We start from the raw sequence: 25,908 nt of genomic DNA on the forward strand, positions 1-25,908 counted from the left end.
TCAAATGTTTTTGTTATTCTCTCTCTCGCTTGTTTGGATGTGACAAACTTCGCACATTGGTGTCGGTGGTGGTGGTGGTGGACATTAAATTTTTTTTTTTACTTCAAAAACTGAGAAAAATTGACTCAAAAGTTTCATTTTTTGGTCATATCTCTGAAACACGAACGCATAAGATCAAAACCTAACATTCAACATAAAAAGAGAATATATTCCTGTTTGATTGATGTACCAGAAAAAAAAATAAATAACATTTTCTCTTTGGTCGTCATCATCCACCCACCCACCCACACACACACACACACATCCTCTGGGCATGTGGATCAATCCAACAAAACAAAAAAATAAAGAAACTGTCATCATCATCATCATCATCGTTGTATTTGCGAATATTCATAAAAAGCAAAAAGACGACAATGTCAATGCACAAGATGGAGACAGTCAAAACAAAAACAAAAAAAAAGACAGGCCACATATCTACTGGTAAAAAAAAAAATTGATCCAAATGTTTTGACACATTATCAAATTGTTTCTGTTTTTTTTTCTTGCGTGTGTGTGTGTGTGTTTGTCTGTGTTGTTTGCCAGACAATGACGACGACGACGACAACAACAACAACAACAGCTTGAAAACAACATTGGAAAAGCATCAAACCCTTGAATGATGATGGAAATATAAAAAAAAAAAAAAACAAAACAAAAAAAAATTTCTTCCACTCTTATTCAGTGTCGTATACGATGAATGAATGATAAGAAATGAACAAAAAAAAAACTGAATAAATGAATTGGATGTCATCAACAACAAACGCCTAGCTGGCAGTCAAAGATGATGATGATGATGTTGTTGTTATTGGTGTTTTTTTGATTCTGAATGTTCAATTTTGAAAATTAAACTTTTCATTTTCTATATAAAAACCAAAAATGAATCTTAAGTTCCAAAACCAACAACAACGACAACAACAACAGAAAATGGTTATTTCATTCATTTTTTTTCCGCGTTGTTTTGTTTTTGTTTTCACAGAGATTGACTAAAATGGAAAAAAAACAGCAACAACAAACGCACACGCGATAGAATGAATCTATTCTATGAATTTTTTGAATATTTTTTTTTCTCTTTTTCATTTTTTTAAGATGAAAAATGAAAATTTCATTTCATTTCATTTCATATTTTTTTCCGGAAAATAAAAGAGATGAGATTATTTTGATGGAAAAAATTGGCCATATATGGATTGATGATGATGATGATGATGATTTGTTCGTTTGTTTGTAGAGTGAATGAACGAATGCTGAAAATCAAATACACACACACACATTTGACAAGTTGTCATAACTTTTACTTCTATTAATAATGATGATGATTATATGATGGCCAATAATAATAATCATGAATGGAAATGATAAATTCATTCATTCCATTCTTTTTTTCGTTGTTTGAACTTGTTCGAATATTTTTTCTTTTCGTCAAATTTCATAATCAACAATGAGATTTTTCTTTCGAATAAATACATTTTTGCCAAATAAATACATCGATCGATTGTTGTTGTTGATGTAAATATTTGGAAGTCAAAATTTTTTTTTTGTTCATTCTTGTTCTGGTAATAATAAGTCAATCAATTTGTTTCATCAAATCAACGATTGGATGGGTGGGTGGCACATAGAGAATCTGGATGGGAAAAAAAAAATAGAATGAGAAATAGAATCCAACAAAAACTACCAGGAATAACTACAACAACAACAATTTCATCACCTAATTCCGGGTTTGCAATAAAATCTTTTCTTTTTTTTTGGAAATGGATTATGTATCGACAAATTGTAATATGCAACTAGAAATAATAACTTACTTGTATATTTCTTTGTAGATTTGATGCCGATGTTTCTGTTGGTTGGTTGATTATTTATTTTTTCATGCCCCTTTCTTGTTGTTGTTGTTGTTGTTGGAACTAAAAGCAAAAAAACGACGATGTCGACAACAACAATCAAATGGATCAGATCAGTGTGTTTGTGTGTGTGTGTGCAAGTAAGAGATTGAAAAAAAAATCTCTAATGGCAAATGAAATGGAATCGGAATCGGGGAATGGAATGGAATTGACAGCAATTACGGCCAACATGGTGACATTTTTTTTTTTGTTCTTTGATCGTCGTTTTTCTTCTTCATTCACGAATTAAGATTATGTGAAAAGAAAAAAATTTCGAACAAATTTTTTGTTTGGTTACATGTGGCGCCCCCGATCGATCGATCGATTCGAATGTTTGAAAAGAATTCGATCACACAGAATTCTTTGTGGTTTGTCTTGATGGCTGGAATTAACAAACTATAATTTTTTTTTTTTTCGGTGCAAGTTTTTTTTTCTAATTTTTTTTTTTTGATCTGGATATAATTTTTTTCTGTGTTTTTTTTTTAAATCACCATCATCACACACACACACACACATCTGGCATATTTCTGGAATCGAAAATAAAATAAAAAAAAATTGTCATCATTGATGTTCATGGTGATGATGGAAACCATTTTCATAGACCGTAAATAACATTATGATGGTTTCGTTTTTTTTCCGGGGTTTGTTTCTTATCAGAATGATAATTGAAATCAAGCTAATGGCTATTATTGATCGCGATTAAAGTTATCATCTTCTTGATCATCATCATCATCATCACTAGAAATTAGTGCCAAAACATCATTGATCGGTGGTTTGTTTGTGATGATAATTGAATATAATCACCACAATCATCATCATCATCAACAACAACAACAACATCAGCATTATTTGGTCATTTAATTGTTAAACAAATTGATCCAAAAAAAAAAGAAGTTTTTGCAACAGACAAAAAAAACAAAACTAATGACTCCAATACGGCCATCTAGTTATGAATAAATGAACAATAAATCATATGAAAATGAATGCGAAACTGCCATCTAGTGATCAAGAAAGTTAGCAGAATCTTTAATCTAAAAAAAGGTTCATTTTGATGATAATAATGATAAAATTGAGAAGAATTATTAATTACGATGATGATGATGATGATGATGACGATTTAAATCATATGTAAACAGCGAAAGACAAAAAAAAATGTCGACAATCTCATTTTATTATCACATTATCATCCATATTGATCAAAATCGTTATCAGGATCATCAGAAACATGACAATTGGTCTTTTCAAGTATGTAAACTTTATATATCTGAAATAAACCAAAAAAAAAAAAAAAAAATCCAATCCAAGGATTGAAAATGTTTTTTTTTTTTGCCAATTTGGACATTTTATGCATCATAAATTAATAAAAAAAACGATTCCTTTAAATCATGTCGCCAAATCTTCATAAACAACAAATTGAAATATCTCAACATTATCCACCATATCATAATCATATAGTGAATATTATCGATTTACATGATGAAATACAGAATATTGATCAAATATTACCACCAAATATTGAATTAAATCAATTGGAAACACGTGATCATTCACGATATCAATCATCATGGCTTGTTTATGGTGCAACATTAAGCGCTCATATGGCATCGATTATAATGGGCAGTACATTTGGATGGAATGCACCGGCCATGGAAGAGATGAATGAAAATTTTATCGATGATAAACAATGGCATTCACCATTAGTACCTACAGATCAAGAGAAACGTTTAATATCATCTATATTAACCATTGGTGCAATGTTAGGTGGTCTTCTATGTGGTAATAATAATAATAACAATAATTTTTCAATAGTCATTATTCATTTAAAAATCTAAATCAAATAGGATTGTTTATTGATCGTTTTGGAAGACGAAAAACATTAATGTCATTAGGATTACCATATGGTATCGGTTGGTTATGTATTGCATTCGCACGGTCAACATTTGTCATTCTAGTAGGACGTGTAATTAATGGATTAGGTATCGGTATCGCTATTGCAACCGTTCCAACATATTTGGCAGAAATTGCAACACCAAATAATCGTGGTTATATTGGAATGAGTTTCAATGTAATTCAATTCTTATTTATGAAAATTTTTTTATTGATTTTTTTTAAAATTTTATTCACTATAGTTTTTCGTCGTTTTCGGTATTGTTTATATGGACATTATTAATATTCTGAATTTTCATTGGAATCAATTGGCATTGTGGGCATTATTACCGACAGCATTATTGGTTATAACAATGTATTTTATGCCTGAATCACCAACATGGTGTATGAATTGTATTGAAACATCTAATGATGCATTACGTTTAGCTGAACAGAATCTTCGTCGTTTACGTACAAAAGAAAGTGATATTCATGGTGAACTACGTGATCTTTGTGAATTTAAAAATCAGATTCAAAAAGCGAAGAAAAATCGTATTAAATTATCATTTCAATCGATTCAACGTTCAGATATTTACAAACCAATGTTGATTGCAATATTTGCATTGTTTTTTCAACAATTTTCCGGTATTAATGGTGTTCAATTTTATATGAATGATATTTTCGTCAAATCTGGTTCAAATTTAAACGCTAAACTATCAACATTAATTTCGAATGGTTTCATGTTGATGGCTACAATTGTTGGTGCATTGGTTATCGATCGATTTGGAAGACGAATTTTACTCATGTTTTCAGCATTAGGAATGGCTCTTAGTATTGGTGTATTGGGATTTTATTATTATCAACATCCAGAATTGGCTCATGATTATGAAGGTTCAATTGAACAAACAAATTCATGGCTACCAATTATATGTGTATCAATATTTGTCAGTTCATTTTCATTGGGTGTTGGTCCAATTGCATGGGTTATTATCACAGAAATAACACCACCACAAACCGTTTGGTTAATATCATCAATATCATCAATATTTGCATGGATTTGGACATTTATCATTGTTAATGAAACACAATCATTTTTCATATTATTCAAAGAATATGGTACATATTGGATATTTTCGTCAATTAGTTTTATTTGCATTATATTTGCATATTGTTTACCAGAAACCAAAGGAAAAACAATGGAAGAGATAAGAAAAATTTTTCATTATTGATTCGGCAATTTCAACACTTGTGTATTATAAAAATTTTGACAAAAAAAAAATAAATAAAGAAAATAAATTATCAGATGTGATGAAAATGCCAAAGAAGAATTTCTTTGTCATGTTAATTATAATTTGCCATTTGTTACCTTAAAATATTATTAATTTAGATGAGCTTTGGATGGATTTTCATCATTTTTTTTTCTGTGTTCTAATTTCTATGTTTTCATTTTCTTCGAATTTTCCGATCAATAATGATGATGATGATAAAGTAAACGCAAAACCTTTGTAGCAGACGAAAAAGAAACCAGAATTAAGATGGATTAATTGAATTATAATTCATTTTTCTGCAATAAATGTCTGCATCATTTTTGTTTTCTCATTTGTTTTTCACAATATTTTCCCATGAATGAAAATATATAAAACAGAAGAGAATCTGTGAAGAAGAACAAAAAAAAATTATTTAACACGAATTGTTGATAATAAATTCAATTACAATTGAATAATGAACTTCAATCAATCTTGAATGAATTTGGGATATTTATTTGTTTTTATTTGACCAAAATCCGTGATGAACGAATGAATGTTCCAGTGGATGAAATTAACCAGTCGATCAAATAAGAATTTATTTTCAAATGATAAATTTTTGTATTGTGCAATTTTTTCAGAAAAACCAACGATTTCAAAGAAACAATCATCTCATGTTTGTTTGAACGAATGAATCACGATACACACAAAAAAAATTTGCCATTATCATCATCATCATTGTTGTTGTTATACACACACACACACACACCCGAACAACACAAAATTCGATAGATAAATGCCTGAAGCAATCAAAAAAACAAAAATCCGATTATTGATGATGATTATACAAATACAACCGCGTCAACACAAGGAAAAATCAAATCACAATGATGACATCGAATGCAAATACAACAAATCAACAATGCACACACACACAAACACACATGTACACATTCATTATTTAGCATCGAAATTCATTTCATTTTTTTTCTTCTTCATTCAATTTCAATTATTTTTTTTTCATTAAATGTTTGTGTATATAATATGTTCGGTGTGTGTGTGTGTGTTTTTCAATTGATTTCTGCTGTTTGAATGTTGTTTTTGCATTTTTGTTTGTTTGTTTGTTTGACTAATTATTCCAATGATGAATGTTTGTGATCGGTCTCTGTGTGTGTGTGTGTGTGTGTGTGTGTTACAATGAAAATTTTATGATTTGGATAATTTGTTTGAGTAATGAAAATGAAAAAAAATGACAATATAGAGAGACAGGCTATTTTTGCCGGTATAAATTGCAAAATAAATGAATGGGAAAAAAAAAAAAAAAAAAAAAAAAAACAAAGAGAAACTCTCATTATATGATTGGTTGTGAATGAATAAATGAATAAACAATGGCTACATCATCATCATCATCATCATCATCATCATTATCATTATCATGAACATCATCATTCAAAGCTCATAAATATCAAAAAAATTTAATTTGAAAATTTTTCACTGTTGTTGCTGTTGTTGTTGTTGTTGTTGTTGTTCATTGTTTGTTTGTTTGTTTGATAGTTTTACTTTACTTTGCTAAGTGGATTTCAAATTGCATCATCATTATCATCATCATCATCATCATCATGATCAACTAATTCAGTTTAAAGTTTTAAAAGTTTTTTTTTCTCTTTTCTGTGTGCCATTCGAAAAAGTACTCATCATTATAATCACATGCTGAAGAATATTCAACCGAAAAAAAAATTCGACCAAAAAAATCATCGTCGTATAATAATAATACTCCATTTATAAAGCATTCTGATTGTAAATGTATATATAGTGTGCAATGAATATGAAAAAGAGAGAGAGAGAAAAAGAAAGAAAAAGCAAAAAGTAAAACTTTTACCAGAGAATAAAGTTCACTCATCATTGTAGTTTTCTCTTTTGATCATCATCATATTTATATATTCATCAAAGTTTCTCCCATGATGATGATGATGATGATGATGACAATGATAATGTTTTTTGATGATGATGCATGTGTATGTATTTTTTTTTTTTGGGCCCTAGAAACCAGAAAAAAAATAAATAAATATAAATCTGATTTGTAAAATTCCTGGCAAGTAATAAAAAGAAGAATATTATAGAGTTTGAAAAATGTTATATGAAGATACATCATTGAATAATTTTGTAATTCTCAGTATTCGTGCGTGTGTGTGTGTTTATGTGTGTGAAAACAGAAAAAAGGGGAGAAGAATATTCAATTTTGACTACCAGAGACACGGCCAAAGAATAATAGACAGATCCATAATATAATAAATATATTTAAATTGTGTAGTAGAGATCCATCATATATGTGGAAAGTGTAAGCATCAAAAAGTGATTCCGAACAAACAATGAGTACATGATGATGATGTTGTTGAATATTATAATCAAATATTTTGATTCTCATCAATGCTATATAATCAAAGAGAAAAAAAAGAAAAAAAATGGAAAAAAATATTAGATTTTCAACATATATACAAATTAGATTGATGAAAAATAAAAAATTTGAATCAAAATTAAATTGATCAAGAATTTCAAGAAATTCAAATTTTCTTTTGTTTCACCTCTCTCCTCATCATTATTGTGGACGTGTGAATTGTGTATATTTGTGTGTTTGAAGTAGGGAATATTCATGCACAAATGGTGTATAGAATTTTTTTTTCTTTTATCATTTTCGTTGATTCGATTCATCAGTTCATCAGAAGATAGTGATTTTATGTTTACTCTTTGCTGTAAAATTATTCATAACCGGAATTATTCTTCCATCTTCACACACAAATATTATTGGCTATTTTTTATTTTTTTTTTTTTTTTACTAGTTTTTCAGACCATTTTTTGTGGTGAAGAATAGAATGATTCCAGCATTGGTTTTAAAACGGAATCACCGTTTTTACGAGAACAACAAAATCACTAGTCTTCCAGATCAACTGAGACATTATTCATCGTCTTCATCATTCAATCATAAATATCATTTTGAAATTTTGTGTGAATTCATGCGTAATCAATCATTAACTTGGTTAATTAAATTAATTTTCAATTTACCAATTACAAATCATCGATACGGCTGCTTGAACATCATTATATAGTCCTTTTACCGTAATCGAACGTGTACTACCGGCGGATGATGATGTATTGCCACCACCACCACCACCACTACTCTTCATTTGATCAATCGAAATATCGGCCTGTGTTTTAATACGAATCTCTTTGATACGATTACCACCACGGCCAATTATTGCACCGACAACCTGAAATTAATTTTTTCATATCGAAATATTATTTTAAAATTCAAATGGAATGATGGGATAATACCTTATGATTAACTTTGATCGTTGAAATAGCTGTGCCATTCGGATTAATAATGAATGACACGTCATCACGTTTCATTAATGTATTTTGAAGACGATTTGTATCATAATGTTTTGCATCTAAATAAATAAATCAATTGAAATTAATTTATGAAAAATTTAGCTTTTTCAATTCACCTGTAATCCAACGGAATGGATCATCGCTGGTCGTACCGAATACATCGGTTAATGGACCAGAATTTCCAGCAGCAGCAGCCGCAACTGCTGCCGCACGTATAGTTGCCATACGGCCACCACCTACACCGCTACTGCCAGCTGCTGGACAGGTATTTGCGGCTTGTGGCCAATGATGATGATGATGAGCTGCAGCAGCAGCTGCTGCCAAAAATGATGGTGATGTCGCCCCGAAATCTGATGGTGAACGGCCATGATCCATTAAATGATGATGATGAGTTTGAGATGGTGGTGGTCCATTAGTTAATGTTGACAAATGACGACTGCCAGTAGCAGATGGAGACGAGAATGGATGATGATGATGATGTGGATGGGCATGAGCATGATGATGATGGGCATGAGGATGATGAATCGGTGGTGCTGGATGATGATATTGTGTCGGTGGTGGTGGTGGAATCGGTGGTGGTGTAAATATACTGTTTGTTCGACTTGGTTCATGATGTGAAACTGGTGGTGGTGGATGAACAGGTTGTTGTGTGCAATGTGGTCCAGATGTAAGCGGTCCAGCAGTTGTTTCACCAAATCCACCATAACGTAATGACATGAATGGATCAAAATGTGCCGGATTATATAGCTGATTTGGTCCTTTGATCGGAAACGTTCGAATAAGATTCAAGATAATTCCTACGGCATTTGTAACAATATCAATTGGTCCGGTTACAGCACAAACACGTTCAGTGCTTTGTGGACAACATTCTGAATATACTTTAATTCCGGCTTTAGTTTCCTATGGTTTTATGAAAAACAGATGAAAAATAACATAGAAAATCAGAGAAGCGGAAATCAAAACAATGGATGAATAGAATACCTCTCGTAATTGTGTAATACGTGCACCACCTTTACCAATCAATCCACCAGCATGTGATGTATGTAATAATAATCTTATTTCACAGAGGCTATTAGTAGCCATTGTTGTTGTTGTTGTCGATGATGACGATGAGCCATTACGAGAAGATGATCGTTGGTCACTACCGATAACCGGTATCGATGTTTTACGATTGGTTTTGTTCACCGGAATTCTCGAACGCTAAACATTTAAACGAAAAAAAAAACATACAAAAAATTTGAAAAATAAACAAAAGAGGATTTTACTAACCGACAAATTTGATGTAATTGATGAATTCGATGATGGTGATATTGTTGAATCAATAAATTTCAAGATTTCTCGTACAATTTTAATTATTTTATCCACGTTGGCCACGATCGTTAATATTCTATTTTGATTAATTATTGTATTATTCATGTGTATATTTATATAAATGGGTTTCATGTGTTTGTTTTTCGAATGATGTAAAATTTCATGTAATTTAAAAAGAAAAATAGAAAAAAAATTACAAAATGAATAAAGATTAGAAAAAAGAAATGGAACATCAACAAAGACGCCCAAGCGTTCACAAACAAACAACAACACACACATACACGGGTGTTAAGAAACGACTGCATAATAGTCATGATTGCATTATTACACGTCAACGATATAATCGAACTAAAATTTAATTCTATGTTCTAAAATGTATTTAATATTTCAATGAAAAACTTATTCTAATTGTATTTTTAGTTTTGGCGATGTAAGCCACTAAATAATAAACTAAACAAATTTATCATTTTACTAAACGTTTACTTTTGTTTGTCTGAATCGTCTAGTAATTTCAGAGATAGATTACGTTACATTTATTATTTAAGTGAAAATTTTGTTTTGTGTTACATCGTCATTTTCTTGGACTATGAAGCCGATTCCAGAAGAATTGAAACGAAGATTGTTTAGTTGTCGCCGGAACGTTTCATGTTTAGTTATCCGAAAATGGGATATTGAACGAACCGAAAAATTACGTGACGAATTAAATGGTTTGAATGAAGAATTATTTAATCTGTTGGAGGATGACGAAGATGTACCTGAAGATTTGATATCAAAGATGTCGGAATATAATGTCAAATTGGATTGTTATTTAGAAATGTTGAAAAATACGAATACGAATTCAACATCTAATCAGACTAATCATTCAAATGGTGATGATGATCTTGTGAATAATTTATCCGGTATGTCAATTATGAATTCGAATAATAAGATCAAAACAGATCAATTGCCAAATTTTGATGGCAAATATGTTAATTGGAATTCCTACAAGATTATGATTGAAAATTTGTTAATTAATAACATGTTGGTATCGGAAGATCTGAAGAAATCTATGTTATTAAAAACAGTAAAAAACGAACCAGCTAGAATGATCACAATTTTTATTGGTCAAAATTTGCCGATATCTGAAATTTGGGCTCGTATTTGCATAAAGTATAATGATCCGCAACGAGCAATTCTTGAGATCAAGAATGAACTGAAATCGATACCAGAAATCAAATCTGAAAATGAAGTCGATAATCTGAAAAAAGCAAAAGATATTGTGGAAAATGCTAATCTAGCTATCGATAGTATTCAAACGAATGCTCAATTTTACACATCAAATCTTATTCAGGCCGTAGCTAATAAATTTTATTATCGGGCACAAAGAAAAATGTTGGCAAAAATTAAGAAATTTTCGGATTTGGTAAGCTACATTGATGAATTATATGAAAATGCGTTACAATATGATTACAACAAAATTCGAAAAGATGAAACATCGAAAAAATTTGATCAACCGAAGAAAAATCTTAGTACAGCAGCTATCACAACTGATTGTTGCTATGTCTGTAACAAAAATCATAAGAACAATTTTGAATGCTTGAAGAATTGTGATGTAAAGACAGTAGCTGATATCATAAAATCAAAAGGTATTTGCTACAGATGTCTAAAAAAAGGCCATTTTAGTAAAAATTGTCCAATGGTTTCAAAAATTAGCTGTGCAACATGTCATCGTAAACATGTAACAGAGATGCACGATATTGTTAATGAATTATTTCAGACGAAACCTAAAGAAATTGATAATTCGAAACCATCAACAAGTGAAGAAGCTAATAGTACTGCTGCTATATTTTGTGCTGAACAACCTGAAAATGTTTTTATAATTTCAGAAGTATCAAAACATGATAATCGACCAATGTATTATGGTTCGTGTAATGGCATTAACAGTCGTATGTTATTGGACAATGGGTCGAATATTTCTTTAATTGATGAAGATTTAATAATAGGAAATCAAAATAAATCAAATGAAAATTTTACGATTTATTCTTCTTCACCTTTGGGAGGAACGACTACAAGCAATCAAAAAATTTTGTTTGGAGTTCGAAGTTTAGAGAAGAATATCGTTATTGAATTATTTCCGGTGAAAATGCATGATAAAAATTTGATTATTATTGGTACTGATAATTTGTCCTATTTTTATGAGACACAACCTGAATTTTTGGAAATTCCGACTATTTTTGGTACAATCAGATACAAAGCTAGAAGAGATATAGCTCAAGTTTGTAATTTAAATGCAAGTACCATTCCAATTATTGTTCAATCTAATAACGAAAGTTTTTCTGATGAAAAAACAATTATTGAATCTGAATCATTGAAAGAAGAATTTTTATCAAAATCTGATAGAGAATTAGCTGAGCTCGAAGTTAAAAATGATTTAAATATAGATGACGACGAAGTTGAAGATGATATTCAAGTTGAGCGAAAAAATGGTGGTCGCTATGAAGCTCGGTTGCCATTTTTATCGGATCTTCGACCTAAATGTAATTTTGAAAAAGCCCTTTCCGTTTTGAATAAATTATTGAAACGTTTGGATTGCAAAAGTATGAGAAATATTTATGAAAAGCAATTGATGGCATATGTTGAAAATGATCAAGCTATTGAAGTATCCGATCCAATTGGTTATTTTCTGCCACATCATCCAGTTTTTCGTGATTCGATTTCTACACCTTTACGTGTAGTGTTTAATGGCTCATTTGGTTTTGAAGCTATAAACGAATTATTATGGAAGGGAAATGCTCGTGGTTTAGATGTGTTTGATCATTTGTTACGATTTAGAAAAGGAAAATTTGCGGTAACGGCTGATTTGTCAAAAGCCTTTTTACAAGTATTGATTCATCCAGATGATCAAAAATATTTGAAATTTTTGTGGAAAAATTCTGATAATGAATTGAAGATATATCAGATGAAGGTATTGCCTTTCGGATTAGTATCATCTCCAGCCATTTTAACCGCTGTGACTAAAAAGTTGTTATGTGAACAAGATTTAGATCAGATAGCTAACGCTATATATATGGACGATATTATTTGGGCAACAGATTCCGAATCCATATTGGTTGATACGGTTAACAAAGTAAAAGATAGTTTTAAAAATGCTGGTTTCGTCATGCATAAAGTGCATTCGAATAGTCAAATTTTATCATCAAAATTTGAATCAGAAGATTGTATTGAAACAAAAGTTTTGGGCACAATTTGGAATACCAATAATGATAAAATTTCGAATGTAATTCCACAAATACAACCGGTTCAAACAAAGAGAGATTTGCTAGCAATTATCGGTAAATTCTTCGATCCATATGGAATTTTTGATCCTTGGAAATTGAAATTGCGTCTCTTATATCGTACTGTCATAAAAAATGAATGGGATAGTCCAATTTCGAATGAAATTAAAAATCAAATCGATCTGCATTTGCAAGATGCAAATCAGTTATCGGAATTGAAAATGGATCGTTGTGTACCATCGAATGGCGAAATACACGGATTTTCTGACGCATCAACATCAGCTTATGGATATGTCGTATTTTTGAAAAAAGATGATGAATTCCACTATTTATTCGGAAAATCTAAGTTAGTACCATGTAAATTAAAGACAGTGGTAGAATTAGAATTACTGGCTATCTACGAACTTGGCAAAATTTTATATCGTATCCATTCTATTTACCAGAATAAAATGACAATCTGGTCAGATTCAAAAATTAATTTGTGTCGTTTTAATCTATCACCAAATGGACAGAATCGAAAAATTGCTTCTCAATTAATGAAAACTTTGAAAATTATTAATGATTTGAATATATCGATTAGACACATTAATGGCCATCGTAACCCAGCTGATTTGTTCAGTAGAATCGTAGATACGAAACAATTTTTGAAACTTTTCCGATTTCGTATAAATTCGAATGAATTTGATTTTTCTGATGCAAATTTGTTTAATGTTTATCGAATTTCTTCAATTGCCATCAAGAATTTCGATTATCAGAATTCAGTTGACGATTTTGAAAAGTTGAAGTCTATGGATCAAATTATTGATTTCGTGAAAAAATTATTACCAACTGGAAACACTGCTAACGATCGTTGGAATTTGATTCATAGATTAGCCCAATATGGTCACGATTTGGAAGAAATTAAATTACCATTCATTCCCGGAGAAATTATTACGATAAAAACTCGTGATCCTAATTTTTGCCCGATTTGGATACCTAAACAATCTTGTTTAACTCAAGCTTTGATTAAAGAACATCATGAATCAACTATGCATGGAGGAATCAGAACAACCATGGCTAGTATCCAATCTACATATCATATACAGAATTTATATCGCCTGGTGAAGAAATATGTTTTTTATTGTGAATTTTGTCGAAAAGAAAAGCGGAAGCCTATAATTCAACCTTTCGCTCCTTTACCATCAACACGAACGAATTTTGCGGCACCGTTTGAGGCTATTTGTGTCGATTTCTTTGGTCCTTTACACTATCGTAATAATAAAAAATTCTATGGTTTGATTGTAACATGTTTGGTTACACGAATGATCAAGATCGAAATTGTTAATTCGATGAATGCCAATGTCACATTGACAGCTCTCAACAACATCTTTCTTCGTTGCGGAACTCCTTTAGTGATTTATAGTGACAATGGTACCAGTTTCGTCCGTTGTAACAAAGAAATTCAAAAATTTTTTGATCATTTACAAAAAATTAGCGAAGTAGATAATCGTCGTATCGAATGGAAATTTTCGCCTCCGAATGCTCCGTGGTATAACGGTACTGCAGAACGGTTGATAGCAGTCGTCAAGAGATGTTTACGAACTTTGGACAATGAATTTAAATCTATTGAAGATGCGCACAACATGTTTTTGAAAATAGAATCGATTATAAATAATAGACCGATTATCCAGAATGATGAACGTTGGATCTCTCCTTTTGAATTAGCATATGGTCGTAAACAGGAGCCCCTAATCAAAAATGATCTCGAAATTGGACCAAACAATAATTGGTTGAATCATTTGTCAAATATTCGTAAAAAATTTGAAAAATTTTGGAAACACCAATACTTAGCTTCTCTAATTCAATCTAATCCTCCATCGCCTACCGATATAAATATAAACGATTTGGTCTTGGTTCCTTCTGAATTCCGTAAACGAAAAGATTGGCCAATAGCCAAAATTACTGAAGCAATTAAAAGTTCTGATGGTGTTGTTCGAGCAGTGAAAATAAAATTTTTGGACAATAACAATGAATTTATCAGACCTACTAATGGTCTCGTCTTATTGAAATCGCCGGGGGAGTGTTAAGAAACGACTGCATAATAGTCATGATTGCATTATTACACGTCAACGATATAATCGAACTAAAATTTAATTCTATGTTCTAAAATGTATTTAATATTTCAATGAAAAACTTATTCTAATTGTATTTTTAGTTTTGGCGATGTAAGCCACTAAATAATAAACTAAACAAATTTATCATTTTACTAAACGTTTACTTTTGTTTGTCTGAATCGTCTAGTAATTTCAGAGATAGATTACGTTAACCATTGTTTTTTTTTTTGGATAAAATTTTCAATTGAAAAAAAGCAAGTGGATAATTGCATTTTTTTTAAATCGATTACGCCCAATATGATGAAGCCAACAATAAAAAACATTCATACACACAACCAGGTCGATGGATTTGTTTTTTATAGTATTTGTATATTTGTATTTTTGGTCGTTCGATTTGGTTTTGTTGGTTTGTTTTTTCATTCGGTGAATGATCGGCCAATAATTGATTGATTGAACAAAGGTTCGGTCAAAGGTTTAAATTTTACGGTTATATTTTTTTACGGTCAAAATTTCAATAATGGTCATTGGTGATTCAATAATTGGTTTGATGGGATTCGATAGTTTTTTTTTTGGCGGTGAAGTAGTATATATGAAAGGAGAGAAAAAAAGAATAGAAAGAAAAAAGAGAGAGAGAAAAATAAAAATTTCTATATCAGTTTTAACTGGTTTTTTCAAAAACAACAACAAAAAATTCATCAAAGAAATATTAAGGCCCGGAAATAATCCTGCAATTAGGTTAATGTTAAATACCCACACATCATATACACATAGGAATATAAATTAAAAATCTCATAAACCAATAAAAAAAAGATTTCAATATATGTTTTTTAAAATTAAAAAAAATTTTCAAAGTACAAAAAAAAAACAACAACAACATACAGTTTGTCGAAGATGAGTTATGTTGGAACCACCACGACCAATAATGGCACCTGCATCCTGTATTGCATTTTTTTTAAATAGCCACCAATTTTGGTTCCAAAACCAAATCGATTGAATGAATGAATGAATGAATGGGAGTGTATTGACACAACAATAAGAAGAGAAAACCAAAAAACAAAAAAGAAATAAGAATAAAGTAAATTCTTGCTACTACTACTACTACCTATTTATCTATTATCAAAAAAAAAAAAAAAAAAAAAAAATGAATGGACACTTACACGACTAGAAACGAGAAAACGAACTTCCATATTAATTAGATAATATTATTATTATTATTATCTTGTTTCAATATTGTTGTTGATTTTTGTTGGGCGTTGTTGTTGTTGTTGTTGTTGTTGTTATCAACGTTGACTTTTTGGTTATGATTATTATTATTATCACTATTACTACTTGTATTTAATAAATTTTTACGAATACGTTTACGTTTTGGACCATCGTCATCATCATCATCATTATCGTCGTTTTCATTATCAATGGCATCATCATTATAATCATCTTCAATTGATTGATTTTGTTCTTGAATGGATAATGATGCTGATGTTGATGATGACGATGAATTGATTGATGTACGAGATTTACGTAATAATTGATCAATATTATTATTATTTGTTGAATCAATAGCTATTTGTATATTATTTTCACCACTATTTATTATATTTGTATCTAAAATTCTGGAATTTTCAATATTTTCAGTAACGTAACGATAACGTTTTTGATTTGAATTATAGATAGAATTTTTTCGTATATCTGCTGCTGCTGCTGTATTGTTATCGTTTTTCTGTTCTAATGATGACGATGATGATGGTGATAATTCAATCAAGACGTTGCTATTGTTGTTATTGCTTCTAATATCAATAATATTATTGTTGTCAACGTCGCAAAAATGATGGTCGTTGTTGTTATTGTCGTTTTTGGTTGTACAAAAACTTTCATAAGCATCGTCTTCAGACATAATTCATACACAAATACCAAAAAAAAATACAAATAGAAATCTTTTTTTTTCGTTGCTGTTGTTATTCTTGTTGTTCTTGTTGTTGCAGCAGTTCCGAATTTTCTCAATCAAATCAATGATTATTTTCTACCACCAAATAGAGATAGATGTTATTGCTTGCAATATTACCAAAGAAATCTGAAATTTGAAACAAAACAAATGAGAAAAAAAAGGAAAAAAACAATTAGAAATCGATTGCAAGTAATCGTAAACTTAATTAAAATTCTATGAAATTAAAATCATTAAGTAAACTTGATCAAATTAAACAATCACATATCAATATCGAATAAATAAAGAAAGTTCCATAATAATAATAATAAAATTCAATTAATGTCCCAACAAAGAATGACATTAACATGGATTTTTCATTTCGTTTTTTTTTTCTTCTGATAAGAAAATTCAAAATAAACTTACATTTCATGTGAGAATTGTAAACAAAAAAAAAAAATGTTTTTCGTATTGCGGTTATTATGATTATGATTATTTTTCAATCAACAAGATTCTTGGAATAGAATAATAATGATTTTTTGTTTGTTCATTGCAGCCTATGAATTATCACATGTGTGTGTGTGTGTGTGTGTGTGTGTGTGCGAATCACCTAATGTGATATGATGAACAAACACACGAGCGTGATACATACGGCCGCGTTTGAACTTGAATAATGGTCGCCTGTCATTTAATTTTCAGTTTTTGCTATTAATTTGATTTGAATTTTTGATTATTAATATTTCTACTATACTATACTATATAAACATATGATTGTGGATGATTGGTAAATATAAAATAAAAGGAATTATGGTCATTATTATAATATATATTTCAAAATGATAACAAAATCAACAACATTTTCAAATGTAAATAAACTGAGTGAAATTGAATGAAAAACAAAACAAAACAAAAAACGAAACAAAAACCACCAGAATCATAATGTTTCAAAGAATTGAATTAAATTCAATATATATCATTATATTGTAGCCATTTGAACAGAGAAAAAAAACCCGATTATTATTGTTACATAATAAAATGAAACAAAATGAAATGTGAAATATCAATTCGGTAGCGATTAGATAAATTCTGTACACAGCTTTCCAAAATGTGAAAATAATAATAATAAAATTCTACAAAATAAAATAGTCATATGATTAATGAATGGCGAAAAAAAAAACACACACACACACATACTACTACGCCCAATAAGTAAACAATTAATTTTTATATATATCGTAACGCCCCTATTCATCAATGGATACGCCTTTTGAAGAATTTTTTTTTACACAGAATTTTTTTTTATTAGTAAAGTTCATATTTTGATGTTTATCTTTGTTTGTAGGTTGGTGTGTGTGTGTGTGTGTGTGTGTGTGAATTGAAAAAAAAATTAAACCAAAAAATTTTTTTTTCATCAACAACTTCATATATATAAAAAAAACAAGAATTAATATATGATAATACGTTTGGAAATGGAAAAAAATCCAGAAAAAAAACCCGCTAGACATATTTAAGGTTGTGAAATAACAAAAAAAACAAATACAAATGAATCAAGAAAAAAAATTCAAATTCAATTTAAAAAAAAAATTCATATTCATATTCATTTCAATTGAGTTATTTTTTTCATTTCTCTTTTCTTTTGTTTCTCATCATCAACATTTCATCATTTTCAATGGGGAAAAAAATGATGATGATGATGATGAAAAAAAACAGGATATATTACACAATACACAGAATCAAACACTCAAAGAAATATTTATTCATTCATTCAGTCAAATCAAATTCCAGATTCATCATTCACGGTACAAAAACATACAAAAATGATGGAAAATGGAAATATCAACAATGATGATGATGGTGATGAACGATAGAAAGAATGAATGAATGAAATTTGATACCAAAGAGAATTGTTTACTCACAAAAATTCTATCATTCTATCATCATCATCATCATTACAGAATCATCGACATTATTTGGAAAATTTGTGTTTGAGACCTAGAGTCAAATTCCATGATGATGATGATACGGTGTGATGATAGAAATGATGAATAAATTATTTCATCGGTTTTTTTTTCTCTACAAAATCTTTCTCTTTTCATTTCCTTTCATTCATTCGTTCATTCCAATTCATAAAGCAGCAGCACTGGTTCTGATTCATATATATTGTGACAAATATAGTATTACCACCATTGCTATTTGAAATAGAGAAACATACAAATACATCCTATGGATTGAAACAGGCGAAAAAAACCGATAGATCTTTGAAAGGCCAATAATAATAATAATAATAGTGTGTAAAGAAAATAAAGAGAACTAAGTAAACAATCAAGAATGAAAGAGAATCTAGAGAATTCATCACCAACACCGCCACCACCATCATCATCATCAAAATATCATCGATTCGTTTTTTTTTCTTTTACACAACAGATTGATGAATATATATTCACAACAAGAATTTGATCCAGAATATAATAATAATAGAATACAATTGATAGCTAAAACCGGAAACTATTGACAAAAAAAAAAGAAAGTACACAAAACTATTATCTGCCAACAAAATGAATTTCATCCTTATTAGAATGAAAGAATTTGCACGGAAAAATTCGATTCAGATTCGATTTGAATTCTGAAAACAAACACATGGTAAACACGAACAATAGTGTGCAACATGAATGAATTTGACATTTGTATTTTTTTTTTCGTTTGAAATTTTGCCTTTGGCCTCTGTTCTCTCTATCACTCACTCACTATAAAGAATTGGATTCTAAATGTGACATATAACAAACATAAAAAAAATTCATCAACAAAATTAAATTGACATGAAATCAAATTCCAAAATCTTATTGGAGTATTCAAAATGAGATAAGAAAAAAAAAAGAAAAGGAATGAATGAAATGATGATTCAAAATGAAAATATCTATTCATCTGATGATTATCATCATCATCATCATCGTAGAATAAAATCAAGATGATACCTCATGGGATATCATTAACTGTCCACTGTGTAATCATATCTAGTTAATAATGAAAAGAAAAAGAAATGGAAAATGGACAAGAATTTTCTTATTTAAGCTTTATACTTAATAAGCTCAAAATTAGTGCACTTTGGAATTTTTTGTTGTTGTTGTTGTCGTTGTCTAGCACAAGAATAAGAAGAATGAGAATAGTTGTCTCTCTATAACTCAAATATAGATGATAATCATTATTAAAATATATGAAAAAAAATACAACAGCCTAAAAAACGTTGTGATTATCGATATAATAATTTTGCTACTTTTTTCATCCATTCCTGTAGCGGAACGTCATATATGAATGAAGATAAAATATAAAAACACATGTATCGAACTTTTGTCAGAGAGTTTTGAGTGTTTGTCATATTAAATTATATTGATTTTTTTTTGATTTTTTGAATTTACAAACGATACCAACATATGGTACGTAATCTATTTTTAATCATTGTAATTATAATTTATTATTCAATAATTCAATTCCAGAAATAAAGTTTATAAATTGTGAATGTTACAATTTCTTTTATTTCATATGCTTGCTGAATTGATTTAAATCGAAATTATTGAATTGATCATTTGAATTTAAATTTTGGATTTATTGAACCTGAATCATGGATAAATTGACCGATCGAGTTTTTAAAACGAAGATCATGAAAACGTTCAAATCAAAAAAGTTTGATCGAAAACTGGTGTCCGAATTGGATATGGAATTCGAAAATCGTACGGATGGTCTTGATGAAAATGAAATGAAATTATGGAAAAAATATGATGACGCATTGAAAGCCATGATCAATGATATTAATGTGAATGAATTGTTTGATGATAATAATGGCGATGACGATATGGATCGAAATGAATCTGATGCTGATGACGATGATGATAGTGTTCATAGTAGTCAACTCGATGATGATGATGATGATAGCCACGATTCGTCTAGTGAATCCGATGCAGAAATTGAGAATGAAATGGAAAAATTGCGTCGTAAATTAAAAGACTTGTCTTTGAAAAAGAAGAATAAACGTAAAAGTCGCTCGAAATCAGATGTGAATAATGGTACACCAATTTACAGAATCATTAATTCAATCAAGCCATTTAAGGATAACGTTGCTGAATGGCCAGCATTCAAACGTCGTGTTGAATCGCTGATAATTGATCGTAAAAACGAATCGGAGTGTTCAAAACGAGCATTCATATCCGGAATTGTCAAAGGAAAAGCTTCGTCAATTTGGGACCATTGCGAGACGAAACGAATGAATCTAAAAAAGAGCTGGAAAGCATTGTCGAATGAATTTGAAAATCCTGATCACATTAATCTGCATATTCAATCAATGATATTGAAAATGTCAAATGTGAAAGACAAATATGATGTTGATGGCCTCGAGAGAATTAAATCTCAAATTGAAGAATTTCGAAATGCCGTGTCAAACTTGGGTCCTCGTTATATCGATAATACGTCCCAAATGGTTTGGAAAATTGCTGATAAGTTTTGGAAGAAAGAATCGGAAATAATTTCTGCTGAATGTCGATCGTTGGACGATCTTGTGGAACGAGTCAAAAAAGCTCATCGTCATGCCATAACGTGGGCACAACGCAGTGCTGAGCATAAATTGTCGGTTAAATCTGTGAAAAATGTTGATCCGAGATCCAAAACATCGTCGATTCGAACTGTAGTGACAAAACCAATGAAAAAATGTTTTTTGTGTGATAAACCTGGACACATGGCAACTGCATGTAAAAGTGAATTGTCCAGCCTCGATAAAAAGAAGATTGTATTTGATAAAGGTTTGTGTCGTATATGTCTATGGCCTGGACACAAATCTTCGGATTGCCGTCGAAAGGATGTTATAAAGTGTACATCATGCAATGACAACCATCCATCATCATTACATGGTATAAATTTTGACGAGACGGAAGTAAAAACAGTGGCTACCGCTGATATGAAGGTTGTTTGTGAAGCAACTGGAACTAATATTGGCAAATTCCGTGGACGTATTGGCCGAATGGAATGTGATGTGTTGATTGATTCTGGTGCAGACGTATCTGTTGTCAGTAGTGATTTAGCACCATTGAAATGTCGTCGTAAAGTTACACCGATTATGCTATGTGGATTCGAAAAATCCATGTCCCGTATTGTGGATCAAATTGCCGATATTGTATTATCGCATCCAAATGGTGAATCTAACTTGGAAGCATATGTATCTGATCGTGTACCATCCAATAACATTATTGTTGGTCGTGATCATATGGTTAAATTATTTCGTGAAGGTCACCGTGTATGGCATACTGTATTCGGTGATATAGACCTTGCATCAATGAAAGTGATTAACGTCATTGAACAACGAAGTGAAAAACGTATTGTACATTGGAATGAAAATGATTGTCCTGAAGAAGTTGATGATGGCAAAATGAATTTACGAATGGAGAAATTGGATAATGGTAGATTCAAAGTCAGCCTACCGTTTTTCTCAAGCAAAAGACCACCGAATAATTTCAACAAAGCAATAGAACATCTTGATCGTTTGCAATCTCGTTTGAACAAAAAAGGTCTTTTGGAACAATATGAATCAGAATTAATGAAATACGTTGAAAATAACCATGCCGAAATTATTAATGAAACAGATGGATATTTTATTCCACATCATGAAGTTGAACGACCTGATGCCGCGACTACCAAGTTCCGAATTGTATTGAACGCGTCATTTGGTTGGAATTCATTGAACGATTTGCTTTGGAAAGGTGAATCATTGAATTTGAATACATTGCCTCATCTTGTGAGAATTAGAATGGCACCGTTTCTATGCATTGGTGATTTACAGAAAGCGTTTCTACAAATCGTTATTGATGAATCTGATCGCCAATATCTACGATTTTTATGGAAAGATCGCAATGATCAACTGATGATAATGCAAATGATCGTATTGCCATTTGGTGTTATTAGTGCTCCAGCAATATTAACACAAGTTGTGTCAATCATTATTAACAACATGTCGTCGAATTCACGAAATGTTTTGGAAAATTCTATGTATATGGACGATTTGCTCGCCGTATCCCATTCAGAATCTTTGTTGATGAACGTAATGAATGAAGCAAAATCATCGTTTGAATCGTCTGGTTTTGTTTTACATAAAATGGTATCGAATTCTACATTTATTCGTGATTGTTTTGGAATCGAATCGTCAAGCTGTAAATTGCTTGGTCTGGTATGGAATTGTATCAATGATTATTTGAATATTAATTGGAAGATTCCTGATAAAATTGATACTAAACGAAAATTATTACGATTTATTGGTCAATTATTTGATCCTTTAGGATTCTGTGAACCTGTAAAATTATTGTTTCGAAAAGAATTTGCTATGATCCAGGATAAGGATTGGGATGATGATCTAAATGAAGATATTGTATCCAAAATCAATGATCTCACAATTGGATTAAACGAATTGAATAAAATCAAATTTGTTCGTTATGTTGAAGATCAAAATCAATTGTCGTGCTTCGTGGACGCAAGTATTGGTGGTTATGGATACGCCATTTATTTGGAAAAAGATTTAATTTTTGGAAAATCGAAGATATCTCCTCGTGGTCGAACTATTGTCGATTTGGAATTATTGGCATTATATGAAGGTGTCAAAGCCACGTCGCGTATTGTGAATTATTTGAAATATAATGGAAAAATTGAAATTTTTACCGATTCGCAAATAAACATTGATCGGTTGAAATCGTCACCGAATGAATATCCAATTGCTATTGCGCGCCGATTGCTATCGATTCTAATGATCGGATTTGAAATTCGTGCAAGTTTTCGGCATATAAGTGGTAAACATAATCCAGCTGACCTGTTTTCGAGAGGTTGTAATGCTGAACGTTATATTGCCGCCAAACCTTATGAAATTGATATTGATAAATTGATCAGTGATAGCAGTGAACCTATTGTAACGAAATTGATTTGTGCCATTCGAGAAACTTTGATTCCTGATCAAACATTGCGGAACTGGATGGATAAATGTGGTGTGATTTTAAAAATGACAAAATGGATACAACGATGTATGAATTGGATGGAAATTGCTACCAATCGAAAACCACATTTTAGCGCTATACATACCTTATATATGATTTACCAACGTAGTGAATTGAAACGCTCTGATAATTTGATCGATAAGAATGGATTATTGCATTTTTGGTCAAGAGACTTAGAAAATCAACCTATTTGGATTCCGAAGAACTCCGTATTAGCCAACGAGATGCTAAAAATTGCCCATCGAAAATCCTTGCATCGAGGATGTGGTATGTCATTGGCTATGGTCATGGACGAAGTTCGAGTTGCAAATGCTAATCGGCACATGAAAAAGATAATTAATGAATGTACTTTATGCCGAATGATAAGAGGCAAGGCAATCAAACAGCCGCTTGGTCCTCTACATGAAGTCCAAAAACGATTTATGAAGCCGTTTGAATGCATAATGATGGATGCGTTTGGTCCACTAACTATTGCTAATGGTAAAAAATGCTATGGAATTGTTATTATGTGTCGAACAACAAAAGCGGTAAAAGTTAGTGTTCTCGAAAATTTGTCCGAAAATTCGTTATATGATACTTTGAGAACCGTGTGGAATCAGATTGGATACCCGACGGAAGTGTGGTCGGATAACGGAACCAATTTTATGGCTGTTCGTGAAAAATTGAATAAATTGGCCCGTTCTGGTCAAACAAATGCTATTAATTGGAAAACGTCAACACCATTGGCCCCATGGATGAATGGTGCAGCCGAACGAATGATTAGATTGGTAAAGGAATGCTTGAAAATGTTGCCAAAAAGGGCTCGTTCTCTTTTTTCTTTGCAAAGAAATTTTAATTACGTGGAATATGTGATTAACCAACGACCGATAATACAAAATGATGGTCGTTTTTTCTCTGCTTTTGAACTATGGATGGGTCGTACCATGAATCTAAAACAAGAAAATAATATAGACGACGTATGGGAAATGAAAATTGAGAGATCAAAATTTGTTAAAGAAGTTGCCAAATTATGGATGTCCCAATACCTGAAGAAATTGGCTCGAATGTCAACCAACAAATCGACAGATGTGCAAATTGGTGATTGGTTAATGTTGCCTGAATTTCTGACTAAACGTTCTAATTGGCCTATTGGACAAGTAATGGAAGTCAAGAGTGGATCTGATGGCATATGTCGTACTGTAAAAATACGAATTAATGGAACAGAATTGTGGAGACCAACGAATCGTTTGATTTGGATAACGCATTCTCGGCGGGAGAATTGTAGCGGAACGTCATATATGAATGAAGATAAAATATAAAAACACATGTATCGAACTTTTGTCAGAGAGTTTTGAGTGTTTGTCATATTAAATTATATTGATTTTTTTTTGATTTTTTGAATTTACAAACGATACCAACATATGGTACGTAATCTATTTTTAATCATTGTAATTATAATTTATTATTCAATAATTCAATTCCAGAAATAAAGTTTATAAATTGTGAATGTTACAATTCTCGATTCATCATTCCAGTTTGTCATCACTTAATGTACGAATAAAATAATAAAAAAGAGAGAAAAAAATGTGGCTGTTAAAGATTCCATTTACAAAATAAAAGAAAAAACTTGGAGACTCATTTATTTGGATAACGAAGAAAGAAAAAAAGAAAAAATTCCAATAGAAAGCTCATTCAATGATCAAATTCTCATGATGATTATATTGTTGTTGTTGTTGTTGTTCATAGAAATCGTCAATTATTCATCACTTACATTCTTCATCATATATATCATCAATATTGAGATGGACAGAATAAAATAGAATCGATTAATGTAATAACCATTGAAATCGATAAAAGTTTGGTTATGTCATTGAATCAGACTAATGGGTCGGAAAAAAAGGGAAGGTTACATTTTTTTTCCCAGTGA

General features: G+C 30.7%; 4 protein-coding genes across 5 annotated transcripts; 3 read left to right on the forward strand and 1 right to left on the reverse strand.

Moving 5' to 3' along the window:
* Positions 1-3,158: 3,158 nt before the first annotated feature.
* Positions 3,159-5,124, forward strand: LOC124497940 (facilitated trehalose transporter Tret1-2 homolog). The gene is made up of 3 exons (XM_047061630.2): positions 3,159-3,686; positions 3,752-3,975; positions 4,040-5,124. The coding sequence occupies exons 1-3, from the start codon at positions 3,296-3,298 to the stop codon at positions 5,003-5,005; spliced, it is 1,581 nt and encodes a 526-aa protein (XP_046917586.2). The 5' UTR covers positions 3,159-3,295; the 3' UTR covers positions 5,006-5,124.
* Positions 5,125-5,997: 873 nt separating this feature from the next.
* LOC124497746 (uncharacterized) lies at positions 5,998-17,571 on the reverse strand. 2 transcript variants are annotated; one of them, XM_075734409.1, is made up of 9 exons: positions 17,410-17,571; positions 16,223-17,133; positions 15,945-16,001; positions 9,677-9,794; positions 9,389-9,607; positions 8,524-9,307; positions 8,351-8,466; positions 8,081-8,286; positions 5,998-7,450 (listed from the first exon to the last, which is right to left on the reverse strand). In XM_075734409.1, exons 5-9 carry the CDS (start codon positions 9,488-9,490, stop codon positions 7,426-7,428), a joined length of 1,233 nt encoding a protein of 410 aa, XP_075590524.1. In that variant the 5' UTR covers positions 9,491-9,607; positions 9,677-9,794; positions 15,945-16,001; positions 16,223-17,133; positions 17,410-17,571; the 3' UTR covers positions 5,998-7,425. The 2 variants fall into 2 exon arrangements, with proteins under 2 accessions (XP_075590524.1, XP_075590523.1); XM_075734408.1 differs by lacking the exon at positions 17,410-17,571 and adding an exon at positions 14,003-14,028 and having other exon boundaries at positions 9,389-9,548; positions 9,681-9,808; positions 15,941-16,001; positions 16,223-16,586.
* On the forward strand, positions 9,974-15,222 carry LOC124494853 (uncharacterized). Its single transcript, XM_075734407.1, has one exon. It carries the CDS (start codon positions 10,305-10,307, stop codon positions 15,036-15,038), a length of 4,734 nt encoding a protein of 1,577 aa, XP_075590522.1. The 5' UTR covers positions 9,974-10,304; the 3' UTR covers positions 15,039-15,222.
* Positions 17,572-20,313: 2,742 nt separating the features above from the next.
* On the forward strand, positions 20,314-25,491 carry LOC124494821 (uncharacterized). The gene is made up of 2 exons (XM_075734404.1): positions 20,314-20,414; positions 20,475-25,491. Exon 2 carries the CDS (start codon positions 20,600-20,602, stop codon positions 25,298-25,300), a length of 4,701 nt encoding a protein of 1,566 aa, XP_075590519.1. The 5' UTR covers positions 20,314-20,414; positions 20,475-20,599; the 3' UTR covers positions 25,301-25,491.
* The last annotated feature ends 417 nt before the right edge of the window (positions 25,492-25,908 follow it).

This window comes from Dermatophagoides farinae, chromosome 9 (genome assembly GCF_024713945.1).
Source record: "Dermatophagoides farinae isolate YC_2012a chromosome 9, ASM2471394v1, whole genome shotgun sequence".
NCBI lineage: Eukaryota > Metazoa > Arthropoda > Arachnida > Sarcoptiformes > Pyroglyphidae > Dermatophagoides > Dermatophagoides farinae.